This window comes from Notolabrus celidotus, chromosome 19, assembly GCF_009762535.1.
Source record: "Notolabrus celidotus isolate fNotCel1 chromosome 19, fNotCel1.pri, whole genome shotgun sequence".
Lineage (NCBI taxonomy): Eukaryota > Metazoa > Chordata > Actinopteri > Labriformes > Labridae > Notolabrus > Notolabrus celidotus.
In genome coordinates, this window is record NC_048290.1 from 5,285,557 (window position 1) to 5,300,500 (window position 14,944).

At 40.2% G+C, this 14,944-nt stretch overlaps 1 protein-coding gene across 1 annotated transcript; it reads right to left on the reverse strand.

Annotated features, from left to right (window-relative positions):
- Positions 1 to 7,878: 7,878 nt before the first annotated feature.
- On the reverse strand, positions 7,879 to 11,023 carry LOC117831388 (neuropeptide FF receptor 2-like). The gene is made up of 3 exons (XM_034710058.1): positions 10,693 to 11,023; positions 8,880 to 8,979; positions 7,879 to 8,770 (listed from the first exon to the last, which is right to left on the reverse strand). Exons 1-3 carry the CDS (start codon positions 11,021 to 11,023, stop codon positions 7,879 to 7,881), a joined length of 1,323 nt encoding a protein of 440 aa, XP_034565949.1.
- Positions 11,024 to 14,944: the final 3,921 nt, after the last annotated feature.

Genomic DNA, 14,944 nt, shown 5'->3' on the forward strand with positions numbered 1-14,944 from the left:
CACATAATTAACACCAGACAAGCTGTAACTTGTCTGGGGGGAAAGGGGAGGGGCTTAAGCTCCCTTTGACATCCATCTGTGTACTGCCCTGTATGACCTTGTACAGTTTCTATGTTGTTTGAGGCATTTCTATACGTAAAAAGCTCAGTGGAGTTGAACATATAGCTCTGGTTTTCATACTTCTTCTTTCAGATTTTTATATATTCATATCTGACTGTTATGTTCACACTGCTGTAGAAGAAGAAGCCATTCAAGAAATAGTTTATCTTCTTCTAATCAATCTGTGCCTTTCTCTGTAGATGTTTTTGTTATGTATAAAGTTGAACTGAGTTTGTCCATTCCATAGAACGCTTAAGTGTACCCATAAGTAAAGAGGTGAGGAGCACTAAGAGCACATACTGACGTAAATGTGCCAATAACCCCATTACCTGCATGAACAGGCAGCAACTGACCATGAGAACAAAGCAATACACAACCTAGTGATTTATATATGGTATGAATAACGTGTTGAGTTTCTATAGTGACGCTATGAGGCGAAGGCTTCCTTTCTAAAGAACTTTTCTTATTTCCCAGTATTCAACCTTTCAAAGTCGCCTAATGACAGACATTGTTAAAAAAAGTCCTTTGTGTGAGGGTTCAGGGTCAGCCGAGGGTGGTGCAGTCGTCCATCTGGCCTCGTGAGTTTGTTACATGTCAGTATTTTTTCATCACTGAGTCATATTACTCTCTATCACTTTGTCTCCTCCTGCTCATCTCACCTTATCCGATTGGTTTATCTCTTCATATGTCCAACCATCATCACCTCATCACATCCGGCATCCTTCCTTCCTCACCACCACTAGTGTCTAGGCTCCATCAGGAGGTAATCCTATCCTAAATTAAATTACTATATATTATAATAAATTAATGTCCTGCAGTGAAAGCCCATTATTGGAGCGTTCTCTTTGTTTACCTCAAATTTACTAACATCTATTATCCTTGGGGTTAATTTGACCCCAGCAATTTAAACCTCCAGAAACTGATTGTTACCCAGGTGTATGTGTCAGGTACTTCATGTTTCTTTGTTGCCTACCTAAATAGCCCTTTAAATAAAACATATTTCAAGCATAAACACAATTTAAAGCATTCAGAAGGACTTTATTTGTAAAACAGAACATCAAACTGCTGCAAGTTTGTCATCCTCTCGTCGGCCCTGCCTTGTTTCTATGTTGTGAAAACGTATGACACAGGACACATCATTGAATGTCTTTAGAGACATGGTGGCTGGAAATATTATATCTCAATCTAAAGGTTGGCGGTTCGATCCCAGCTTCTACAGTCACATGCTGAAGTGTCCATGGTTATAGTGACCTCAATATCATCCAAAACAACCAAAACAAATGTGTGTAAAATGTTGATATTTCTTATGTTATATACAGCTAAAACAGCCTGGGGTCAAATTGACCCCAAGGAACACTGATGCGTAATTTTTTTTTAGAGGAAATTGGAACATAAACATTTTAATTTTACATTTTCCCAGTTGTCCCCATTAAATTAGGAAAAGTCATGAAATATGAAGCCAAAAAAATTAGACGTTAAACATTGCATGGGGTCCAATTGACCCCAAGGATAATAGGAGGGTTAAATCGAGTGAAAACCTTCTTCAGGTGTTACATCACACTTTATCTGTGTGATCTCAGGTGAGGGATTTCTAGTTTTTTTCTTTAAAGCACGCTTTATCACAATAACGACTGACTCACCAGTTTCTTCTTTTCATGTTCCTGTTTTTAACAACTCCCCAAATTAATGCAGCTCTGGTGTGTTTCTGTTTGTTTTGCACTTTATTGAACGTGCTGCACATTTTGTTTTTGCACGCCTGCATATTTCTTAATATATAGCAGTGTTATACTTTAAAATAACTACAAATAAACACTGTATTTCACAGACTTAACACTCCTACCTCTAAGTCATGGTTTCAGACCACAATGGAGCAGCAGTGCAGCATCTATTTGAATACTAAATCCAAAAGTCAAGATCACAAAGCACTTTTTATTGTATTCATAGGATTACCAAATCAAGACACTGGTGAGAATTGCTCTACATTGTTAATATAGACTTGAAAAATGTATTGAGATGCAAAATAATGGAGTTTTAAACATGCAATTAAAAATGCTGTCAATCCTGATTAAAAAGCGATTAGTTGCAATTAAAACAATTATAATAATTTAACAGACCTTAATCAGATTAATACAATTTCAATTATTTGTTCTCTGTAGAAATATTGTGATGAAATGATAATAATAAAAAGTTCACGACATTCTGTGTTGGAACTGTTGGTTTTTATTTTCACCAGCAAACTGTCTGAAAATCACTTTTTTTTCCACTCTGCAAACAAGCAGCAAAAAACACTGGCAGAACAATATGTTTACCCATAATTTTACAAATACAAATATCATTGTATTCAATAAGCAGAAGAGGTCACTGAAATATGAATAAGCCTACATTTGAATTAATATCAATCAATCAATCAATCAATCTTTATTTGTATAGCGCCAAATCACAACAAACGTTATCTCAAGACGCTTTTACAAACATAGGAGGTCTAGACCACTCTATGTCAAATTATGAACAGAGACCCAACACCAAGACAGGGTAAGACTCAGTCTGACCCCACCTTAATCCATCATGAGCATTGCACATCGCAGTATTTAGCTAGTTACAGAGGTGAGGAAAAACTTCCTTTTAACAGGCAGAAACCTCAGGCAGAACCAGACTCATGTTAGACAGCCATCATGCCTCGACTGAGTTGGGTCTGGAAAGACAGATAGAGGGGAGTAAGAGAGAGAGGTGATAGTGATGAGACGAGTCGTAGAAGCTGTTGCCGCTGACATATATGAGCCATGAGATTGCATTCATACATTTCCCAACATCTTTCTTTTGTGACCGCTAAATAAACCTCTCCATTTAATAGATGTGCAAAAAAGAAGAGGAAATACAAAGAAAGGGAACACAGCTGCAAAGTATAATAGCATCATTATGATAATCAGTAAACTGGTGAAATGAGCTTCATATATAAACTCAGTGAGGTATTCTTCTTTTCCCTGAAGATGCTTTCATAACCGTCACACTTGTAATCCAGTACGTGTTCCTGAATTTGGAAAAAACCTGATGTAATACATTTACAGACACTTGACTACTAAGATGTGACACTCGTCTTAATGCAACGTCCTTTTAGCAGCAGGGTCTCAGAGAAAGCAAGGAGTGGTGGCAGCATCTCTATCATTGCTATCATTGCTATTATATAAGACATTAAAGGAGTTTTCTTTCACTTAAACAGTTTATCCTTGACATTTTATGATTGTATTTCCAAACCCTTTTCACATTAAACACAATTCCTTTAAAGTCAGGAATGTTTAGCATCCATGTTTGCTAGCTTGTACACTTTATAACATTTGTTAGCCCTTTGCTTCTTCTTCCTTTTTCTTCGAGAGAGTACAACCACCAACTTGCTTTCACACAACCACACTGATGATTTATTCCTCCCCTTTAACCAACCCTCAGTAGTGTTACCTAAACTAGCCCTGCTACTGTTGTAAGGCTACATATCCTCATATCCAAGGCTAAAGGCTACCTGCCTTGGCCTTCCAGATAAACACATGAAAACCTGTTTTTTAGCAGTGTGGGCTACGAAAGTGCTAGAATAAGAAGTTTCAAATTGCTACATTTTTCCCCTGTTGTATCTCTTACTTTCCAAAATGGAGGATCAATGCACATTCAATGTGTTACACGTTACAGACAAGGCATAACAGAGGTGCTAGCTTGGTTGTAGCCATAGAAGCTATGGACATTAAAGGTCCTCAGTTTGCTGCCTAACAGTTTAAATAAATGAAGTTAAGGTGTTAACTTAGATTCGGGACCAGGACCACGCCTATGCCTAAACCACACCCTCAATCACCTGACAAGCCCTCTTAAACGTAGCCAGCCTACTCCAACTGCTTGTCCGTGACTCTTCAACCCACCCTCCCTCACCTTACTCTACTGCACTTAACCTATTTCCTTGTCCTCTCCTACTCAACTCGTGCTCGCTCCTTCTATGCCCTGTCTACTTCCAGGTACAACCTGGGTCAAGATCAGCTCCAGCAGGATAACGCTGAGACGGAACCCCCATCCTGAGTCTCCTTCTGCTGGGCTACACTACGCACAACTAATTCATTAAATGTTCAACTTATATCCTTGTGTGGCGTGGTCCTTGCTAGTGAAATGTTGGTCGGGGAGCTGGTGGCCTAGAGATCTAAGTGCCCCATGTACACAGGCTATAGTCCTTGTTGCAGAGGTCGCCGGTTCGACTCCCAACCTGTCTTCCCCCACTCTCCACTCCCCACATTTCCTGTCTCTCTTCAGCTGTCCTATCAATTAAAGGCATAAAAAGCCCAAAATATGACTTACAAAAAAATACAATTAATACATTTTGGTCATAATAAGACAGTTTCAAATATGTACAAGCCGTGTTCTTGTGCCAATCACAGTCTGACAGAAGAGTGAAAACATGGCCAAGGACACCATTTGAATGTGTTTCCCTATTTGGTATGAAGAGAGGAGGAACCTGCCTTTTAAGCATTGCTCTTCAGCACTACTAGTGGTGTAAATCTACACAAGGTGCCTTTAAGATTTTGGCACGGTCACATTTTGACCAATAGCAGCTAACCCCAAAAACTAAATTAATAATTTAGTATAAACTAAATATTAATTGTATTATTATTTTAACCACTATTATTTGAATCATTGCTTTAACATATATCTATCTTATTTAATTATCTATTTATTTCTCGTTTTCACCTGATCACCTTATTTTTAACTTTTCTTTCCACTATTACTTATTTTATTAATTTTACTGTATTGATTTTATTTAAGTATTTTATTCATGATCCTGCCTTTTATAATTTTACCATTACTGTTGTTTTTCTGTCTCTCTGTTATTCTGTGAAGCACTTTGGGCTACATGTTTTTATGTATGAAAGGTCCTATATAAATAAAGTTGAGTTAAGTAATTTGAGTTATATTTGTAATTAAGTATAATAAATTAAAAATGTAAGGAGTCTTACTCCCAAATTCAACTTCACAATCACATCCTACATCCATCCCATGCATTCTTAACTGTACACAGTTCTGTAATCCTGCTACCAGCTGATCTCATCACATGTTGAGGTAACTGTAATTGTAATTGCATGTAGATAAGAGGCACAAGCCTTATCATTGCAGAAACTGACATACTGAATATTTACTTTGGTATAATGGTTGCCATTATGTGAGAGTATTGGGTGTTCCCATGGCCAGGATAACAACCTTGATAAACACTCCAAAGTCCTATTCTCCCGCTGAGGAGGAAGGCTCCAATGAATACATCACCTTATGTCCATTGAAGCACAGTAGTTATGTCTAAATGGTCACAGAAAACACAGAAAATGCTGTATCTGGGTAGTGGTTACACTTACATATTTCCCCTGCTGATGAATGTCACTTCCCTCTCTTTGGCACAATGTGTAAAGTGCCAAACTGTCACGATTGTAGCCAAGAACAGGAGGGTTCATGGAGGCTGTCCAGATGAGCCTGTGATCCTCTTCTCTTTGTTGCTGCACATCACAGTTGTAGCTGCCCCAGGGCACCAGAGCATACATATTGACGAGATGAAGGTGACAGAATTTCATCACGATGCCTAACAGATCGCCCATGAGAGGTGTGCTATTCTAAGAGTGGTGTATCTTGAGCACAGAAAAGCCTATTTATACAGTACCACTGCAGTGTTTGTGGACCTTACATCATGTTGCATCGAGTCTCTTTACAGTATGAACATCAGTGGACAGGACGACCACGACATATGTATCAATATCATTGTTATAGAAAAATACATCAACCCTTACCTCCAGCCCTCGGACTATACGTGTTCTTTACGTACACGATAATTAACATTCAAAGTGGATTCATAATGAGTCATCACCTCCCGTCCATTTGTGCGGAGCGCCCATTACTGTGCAGCGCCTTTTCATGTCCTATCGTATTATCCAGCTCCATGCATACAATATGCGGACAATGCTACTATGATTCACAAGTTGATAAATGCAGAGTTTTACTCACTTCCTGCTGAATGCAATTATTTCTTTGCTACGATATGACCTTCTTCCCCCACCACACCTACCATTATCCACGCCTCAGTCTGCAAAGCGTTCTCTGAATCTTATTTTCTGACCATGTTTCCAGTTCGAGTTGTTGTGGTTTGAGATGTTTTTTGGAGCAGCAGAACATCATTTGGTGTCTAGGCTCCGACCTTATCGTTCATTTGCATTTTACATGCATTGAGCTTTGATGGACGGAAGGACAAGGAAACATCTAAAGACGAATAATGCCGAGCTTGCTTCGTATGTTCGTTGGAATACGCATGGAGTTTCCTCAAATTGTCCTGGAAAATGCGATGCATGGTTCTCTAAAACTCTCACATCTATTGAAAGATGTAGGGGAGAACGGGGTTGGTTGTCACACTTTTTACTGCTTTGATGATTGCTCATCTTCAAAACATCTTTCAAAAGTCATTCCTACATTAAATTGAAGCCTAAGGTGTTGGCTTGAAATGTGTATCCCTCTCATTTTCCAACTCATTGTAACAAAGAGGCAATTAACTATCAAAGACACATTGTGACAACCAACCCCATCCTGAGGATGGTTGTCACACACTATGGGGTTGGTTGTCACAATGGTATTTCAATGGGTAAAATCTTTTGAAAAAGGCAAGAAGGCAGAACTAAATTTGAAAGTTTAATTGCACTGACAAGTGATAGGCCTACATAACTTAATGCATTTCAACATAAAATGAGCGAGGACCATGAGCAACACATCTTTAGGCCAGCCTATATAACAACATAAAAAACAAAACAAATAGGCCTAACAACAATGGCCTACTCAACTAGGCATTACATGTGACAACCAACCCCAAAGAGAATGTGACGACCAACCCCAACTGGAATTTTTTGCTAGCATCAAGTCTAACAACCATTTAACAACTAGTTAGCTAGCTAATAAAAATCTGAACTATAGCTTTCCCCTCACACTTTGTAAGGGTAACACTTGTTTTGTTATAAACCCATCGTTTAAAAGCCTAGAAGAAAAATACTGAGGAGCTGAATATTTACAATTTGACATGAAAAACACAAAAAGTCCTCTCACCTCAAGTTCAGCTGTCTTAAGGCTGATTTATACTTCTGCGTCTCCCCTACGCAGCAGGGGCTGACGCGGACATGAGCACTACATACTTGTGCGTCGGTGTGTCCGTGTCGTGCAGCAATTCTCCGCCGAAACGCCTGAGGGCGGTGCGGTCTCTCTGATAGCCGGCTGCCTGCTTCCGGCCCCGCTACGATCTTTGTTTACTTTTCCACAGCGATTCAGAGCGTGTTATGTTAATCTACAGCTGATACATGTTGCTGTTTATCATACAGACATGATTACATGAAGAATAGAGAGGAGGAGATGAAATACACGGCCGATGTGCGGCCGATGTCTGGGATCCCGGAAGTGTTGTAAATGCGGGAAAGACAAAGCCGCCGAGCGGACCAATCACAGAGCTTGCGGTCCGCATCGGCTCTACGTGGAGTTACATTTTGGAGGAGGTGCACGTCAGCTACATGCATAGGCCACGGCGTAGGTACGGGAGCTATGCAGACCCCCCGGCGTAGGGTACGCCGTTGATTCAACGCAGAAGTATAAATCAGCCTTTACACTAGAGAAGACTATGTAGGTGAGCTCTGATCCTAATTCTGGACATGTCCACACCCCAATTTGAGAGACAGTGCCCTCTGGTGGCGAGATATAACGAGTGTGCCAACCAACCAACCCTGTTCTCCCCTAGTCTATCTAAATCTGGGACACATGTTCCAGGTCTTCCATGATCAGGTCCTGTTCTTTGACATCACTTCTACCACCCAAGCACCCTCCTTCCGGACTTGAGCACTTCCCATTCCTCAAGAGTGCCGACCCACCTCTTGACCCAGATCTGAGAGCCGCAGGCTGGAACGGGAGCACGGCGTTTCCTCGGATCCGGTGGGAGTAGGTCCTCTGGCGCTCGATGCCAACCGAGCACAGCTGGAATTTGAACGCGGCCTGGAAGCCTCTGCGGAAGTTCTCGTTGAAGAATCCGTAGATGATGGGGTTGACGCTGCTGTTAAAGAAGGCCAACCAGTGAGCGAAGGGATACACGTATATGTTGATGACTCGATACTGGTGCTCTGTCAGGCTGGCGTAGTCGCTCAGCATCATCAGCGTCCACAGAGGAAGCCAGGACAAGATGAAAAGGGAAGCAACAACCAGCAGCATCATGATCACACGAGTCTTCTTCTTTGAAATGGTGTGACGACCCTCCACGTTGGACTTGTTGCTTCCAATGCCCTTTTCTGACTCACTTCCACTCCCCCTCATCGTGGGGGGAATCGTAGTCTTGGACAGGGTGAAGCCAATTCGAGCGTACATTATAACAATAAGGCTTAGAGGAGCGAGGTAGATGTTAGCAAAGAGAACAGTGGTGTAGATTTTCCTCATCTCCTGATTGGGCCAGTTTTCCCGGCACCAGTAGAAAGGCCGGGTGTCGTTGTGGGCGAGGACAATTCTCACCCTGTGCTCTTTAGTGACCTGCAGCATCACCCCAGAGGGACACATGATGGACACAGCCAGGACCCAGATGACCACGATAATGAGCTTTGAAGTGGGGATGGTCAGCTTCTGCTTGAAAGGGTAGACGATGCAGCGGAACCTGACACACAGGGGATTGAACGGGGAAGGCATAAAGGACAAGAAGACTCCTGGGATGAAACACACGCCCAAACAAGCACTTTGTAACCAGTAACACTCCTAACCCTCACCTGTCCACTGCGATTGCAACCAGGGTGAAGACAGAAGCTGACACTGATATGCCTTGAACCATGCCGCTCATTTTACAGAGTACACTGCCGAATGGCCAACCTGCAGGAAAGAGAGAGAAGAACTGTAAAGCATGGGAGGAAAACTGCATGTAAGAACACAGAGGCAGCAGGCAAGACTCTTCTTCCTGAGGAACCTGAGATCGTTCAACATCAGCAAGAACCTACTTCATGTTTTTTATCAGGGAATCCTGGCTAGTGTCCTCTTTTATGCTGTGCTTTGCTGGGGGGTCAGCATTTGTCTTGATGACAAAAAAAAAAGAATCAATAAGCTGATTAGAAAGACTGGTTCTGTAATTGGCATTACCCCTGACTCTCTTGAGGTTACCTTGGTGAAGAGAACAAGGACTATAAACTGTTCTGTATCTTCGAAGGCAATCCCCTGCACCGTGTTTTTAATGGACTCAGAAGCTCCTTCAGTGAGCGACTGCTGATGCCTCAGTGCTGCACAGAATGTCTTAGAAGGTCCTTTGTTCCTGCAGCAGTCACATTTTTTAATGAACATTTGTAGTTATGGATCTGACTCAAGGCTGGTAATTAAGCCTCAAATGTTATTTGGTTATTTGTTGTGTTTCGTGACTGTATTGTTCTTAGTGTTTGTTGATTCTGTGAACAGACCCTTATCGCACGAGTCTCCCCCACATGGATTAATGAAGTTCTCTAATCTAATCTAATGTCTAGTAGCAGTCTTTGAGGTTTGTTAAGGTGGAAAACAAAGCACATATTACAGCACAAGATCATTATACACAACCTACGATTATCTGGCCCTTTAAGAAGTGTCGGTAAATTAAGCTTTTCTTATTTGTGCATCGGAGTGTCCGAGTCGCTCTGCAATACTCCACCTGCTATGCTTTCTGCTTGTTTGTGCACAGGGAACTATGGCAACTCTGAGTGTATTATATCAAGTTAGAGCAGATAATGGGCTGATGTACTGTCGATGTACGGGGATTCCAGAAATGTAATCTCAGGAAGTACAATGCTGCCTAGTGGGCCAATCACAGGGCTTGCAGTCCATGTCAGTTTGTTGGGTAGTTACATTTTGGAGGAAGTGCACATCAGGCTACATGCATAGGCTTGGTCCTAGGAATAGGGCTATGTGGACCTACAGTGTTGGCTTTGGCGTTGGCTAAGGCGTTAGCTACAGCGTCAATTTGGCCCAGTAACATAAACCAGGCTTCATAGTCCCATAAATGGAGAGACCTCAGGAAAACCTCAACACTTATGGGCTTTCAGGAAACAGGAGCAAGTAAACTTTTGCTCAAGTAACTTTTTTAAAACTTGCATTAATACACAAATTATACAAATATGCATATTTGCTTGATTTGCAGTGCACAATTTGCATACTTTATGTAACTCACATTGCCTCTCATGAATTAACTCACATATATTCATGTAAACCAGCTATTGACTTTGTATATAACCTCAGGTTCAGTCCTTCATCTGTACCTCTAAACAAGTTATTCATATTTCACCATCACCAAATTAAAACTAATGCAAGAATCTTAATACATCAACTGTCTGTCTGGATATGGTGGCTGACAGGAGAATTATGGCCAAGCTGTCGTCTCTGATTGGCATTTTTTTTCTATATATATTCTTGTACTGTACACCTTTTTGTTTGCTGCTGTAACTCCATGAATTTCCCCGTTGTGGGACGAATAAAAGAGTAACTTATCTTATCTTATCTTGTCTTGTTTATAGATCTTTTGCACAGAGAGCACCAATCTGACACCAACAAGAGCCCTCACATTCTGACCTGTTATGATGTTGTCCACCAGCGTGGTTGGCATGCAGAAGATCCCAACCAGCAGGTCGCTGATGGCGAGGTTGAGGATAAACAGGTTAGTGACAGTGCGCATGTTCTTGCTGCGCAGCACGATGAAACAAACCATCCCATTCCCCACCATGCACACCACAAAGATGAGCAGGTAGGAGACGGTGAAGACAGCGGCCACAGAGGCCTTGTGGAGGTAGAAATCGACAAATGTGGTGTTCTGGTGGAGCAAAGGGTTTTCCTGCTCCAGTCTGGAGACATTGAACAGATTCAGGCCCTCCCAGGTAGAGTTGAGCGCTGGATTCTGGCTCATGGTTAGATCTGAAAAGAGAGAAGAGTGGAGATACATGGATAACCTTTTTTTTCTGCGTGACTTCTGCCTGAAGTTTCCAATATCCCTGCAACGAAACAGGCCAATTATAAAGCAGAGCACCATTACACACATCCTCCCCATGGGTGAGTGCAATCCTGAAGCCCACAAGAGAGAATCAATTGGTAATTACATAAAACAATATAACCTATCCCAGAAGTCAATAGTCCAATGCTCTGGCCTTGTTATTGGAGTGGGCTGGTTGATTCAGGTGAGACGATGCTTTAACACATCCTCTAATACAGAACACGGTGAGCAGACCGGCCAATCTGTTCAGAGAGCAGGAGGACAGCCGGGTCAGGGGCTGGGTTTCATCAGTCAGCTGATCACAGCATCCAGGGAGGAAAGAGACTTTTTATTACCTTCTAATCATTTTTTCACTTGCGTGGTAGGTACGTTGTGTTTCATGTCTTTTTTCACAACCTCCTTCTGAAGTCTCAGTTTTAATAAATTGTAATTCAGTTAGCATTTAAAGTTTAATTCAAAATTAAATAACTTTGTTCATATCCCTGGAATTTAATTTCTGGAAAATCAAGCATACATAAGACATACATTGGTTGATAAGTGCTTGATTCAAGTGCTGTAAATAGGGTAAGTGTGGGTAAAAATGTCCGTAATTAAAAAACCCACAATGAACAGTAAAAATATACAAATTAGTTTAAGCATTATTGAGTCGTAGGAAGGATCCCAAGTTTTTAAACTTTTGATTTGGAATAATGGCTGCTCGCATGAATGCCCTCATTACCTTATGATGCGATTAAGGTCCAAACTGATTGTTCTTAATCGCATGCTTTTTGCACACTGTAATTAAGATGCCAGACCATCTTCCTGCTGCTGGTGTGATCCAAAAAAAAACCCGGACATCACTGTAATTTTGAAGTACATATCTCACTCTAAAAACTCCCAGAAAACTGAGAGTACTTCAAGTTTGAGCTACCATATGAGCTTAAATGCATCTAATCAGACCACATCCCGAAAGGCAGCATAGCATCATTTTGGAGTGGTTGAATCATTGACTTAAATCAAAAATAAACGGTGAAAGCAATCAAACTGTAACACCTGAAATGTGCTGTTGCATTAACCAGGGATTACTGGACGTCACTGAGTCATCAACATTATCTTGGAATGGCTGCACACCATATTGACACTGATTGGACATTTTGTACACGCACTCCTGCAGGTTTCTTAAAGTGCAATAGTGGCTTCCTTTAGGTTTCAGACCACACTAGTGCAGCATGTATTTAAATAACACATGTAAAAGTCAAGATCTTAAAGCACATTTCATTTCAATCAAATCAAGACACTGATAAGAATTACTTTACATTGTTAACATGGAGTTAAAAACTGTTTTGAAATGCAAAACAATGTTTTAAACATACTATTAAACATGTAATTATTGAATTAAAAATTCATCATTTGACAGCACTACTTTAAATTTTGATTAAGCTCTAGAGAAAATCGTAGTTCCAAGTTCACATAGACACCAACATTTCTACTACTCCACTTTGACTCTATTTCTAATTTCAAACTCTCTTGCAAACAAAATATCTGGAAGATTAAAATACACATGCAGCTCTCAGTATCTTCATTCTTAATCTTAATTCTTGCAGCTTACAGTGCAACTAAAGGAAATCAAAGTGCAGCCTTATTTGTGTGGAAATGATCCTCAGTAAGATAAACACACCAAAGTAGGTCAGGCTTTCCTACGTCTGTATGTTTAATTCATACCATGTTATAAATCAATAATTAGAATTTAATAAGTCATTTAAGCGATCTCAATTGTGATACAACTACTTGTATAATCAAACTGAATTAGGCATGACAAGCTTAGATTGTCTTACAGATGATGATATTATTCATGTCAGTAATGAGCACTCATTGAAATAAATTCTGTGTACCAGCTCAACAAGGATTCAACCTCTACAACCTTTCTGATCCTCAAACACACAAAGAGAGAAAGAGAATATTTGATCAAAGCTGCTGTTGGAGCTCCTTGCACATATGATCCTGATCCATCAGTAACAGGGACCAATTAGGAACTGAATACACTCGTATTGGGAGCAACAAATATCTCATTAAACTTCATTTAAGTAGCATTCATGTGACAGGTCCTGATAAATGTTTGGTTTCAAGGCACTACAAGCTAAAAATAAGATCTGAGTAAAAAATGTATCTATAGGGTGCATAAGATGTACCTGTTAATGCTGTTAAAATAAGAATAGTGTCTTAATTCAAGAAATGTAAGTACATTTTTTACTTGTCAGGTGATAATAAGTCCAACAAGAGTACATAGTGTATACATCTGTAATAGTTGCCATATTTTATTCTATTTTATTTTATTTTATTCTTCTTTATTTTATTTTATTCTATTCTATTTTACCTTTATCATAACTATTATTATTGTTATTATATTTTTTAACTTTGTTTGTACATTGTACATTAAGCTGCTGTAACATAAGAATTTCCCCCAATGGGGGACCAATAAAGAACATCTTATCTTATCTTATCTTAACCAGATATTTTTTTTTCAAGAACTCAAACAAAAATAGCTGATTACATTTGAGTTCTTGAAAACCAAGCAATCTGTTGCTCTCTGTCTTCTTATAAGAGCTTCAGAAGAAATAATGTGAGGGTATGTTTTTCTTTGCAATAAGGAGGACAGAACTGTTGCAAAAAAGACTGAAAAATGTTGCATTCAATTTCAGAATTATGTAAAACCACCTTGGAAGAAAAACTGATCCCTTGAGATCTTTAACCTTCAGTTAAAGTGTTTCATCTGAGCTTAGTTTGTTGGCAGATTCATTCCTTTAGAATGAACGTGCAGTCCTACAGCCTCAGTATCTCCACAGTTTTACAAACAGGTCATAAATTATGTAAATTGACTCTTAATTAGCCAACAAAATGTCATGGCAATAGATCATTTCTTTATAATCTACATTTTCAAATTAAATAAATGAATAAGTGAATAAAAATGACTTACTTCTTACCTTACAGGAAACAGAAGAGTGCTTTCCCAGTCTCTCGTGAACGCAGATGGTGATTATCCATTTGACACAAATTCCACTCAATCAATTCAAAGCTGCGCGCTCTCATCCCCATGCGTCTCCTCGGTCCACCTACCAGGCACAGTCTGCTGTATAGAGTTAATAGGTGATAGAGGGAGGATGAGCTTCACTCCAGGGAGATGTGTGCTGGGCGGTGCTGAGACATATATGTGTATGGAGGTGTCGCGTGAATTGAGAGCTGTCAATGCATTTCACACTGAGGCTGTGTCAAAGATGTGGGCAAGGGTCAGGCATCTGAAGAGACTCTGACACCAGCATTCCTTGGCATGGGTCAGAAGAACCAGGCGTTGAGGACGTCATTGCTTGACTTGGATCAAATCATGAGTGGTGAAAGAGGAGAGCTCCTTCTCCTCAGCCTTTCCTCCTACACAGACGATGTCTCACCTTTTCCTGCTCATGCCTTACACCTTTGCTGCTTAAGTGGAGAAAATGTGTAAGAGGTGGGCTTGAGGTGGGCTTATGGTACATGACTGTAAACGCAGTGTCCTTGGTGCATGCTGCAGCACATCCCTATATGATAAAAACAGGAAATAAATTCAAGTTAATTCACCAATTCAATTCAGCTCCATTCAGCTCAATTCAGTGCAAGTATATTCAGTTCCAGTAAGTTCAGCTCAGCTCAAATCAAAAAGCTTTACAGGCAAGAAGGCAACAACGCATTTTCAAATAACCAGGTTGTAATCAGATCCAAATATTAAGCTAGTTTGCAACAAACAACACAAAAGGTTAACAAAAAATAACCAGGCACATTCGAAACAACAAACAAACACACAATCATTCACAAAACAATATATTAATT

What these genes read in the sequence shown, in the direction of transcription:
- LOC117831388 (XM_034710058.1), bottom strand. Translation starts at nt 11,023, where the DNA reads ATGAGCCAGAATCCAGCGCTCAACTCTACCTGGGAGGGCCTGAATCTG. An exon ending in GGTGGACAACATCATAACAG is followed by an intron (nt 8,980 to 10,692) that starts GTCAGAATGTGA and finishes TCTTTCCTGCAG; the next exon opens with GTTGGCCATTCGGCAGTGTA. An exon ending in GTTGCAATCGCAGTGGACAG is followed by an intron (nt 8,771 to 8,879) that starts GTGAGGGTTAGG and finishes CCTGTGTGTCAG; the next exon opens with GTTCCGCTGCATCGTCTACC.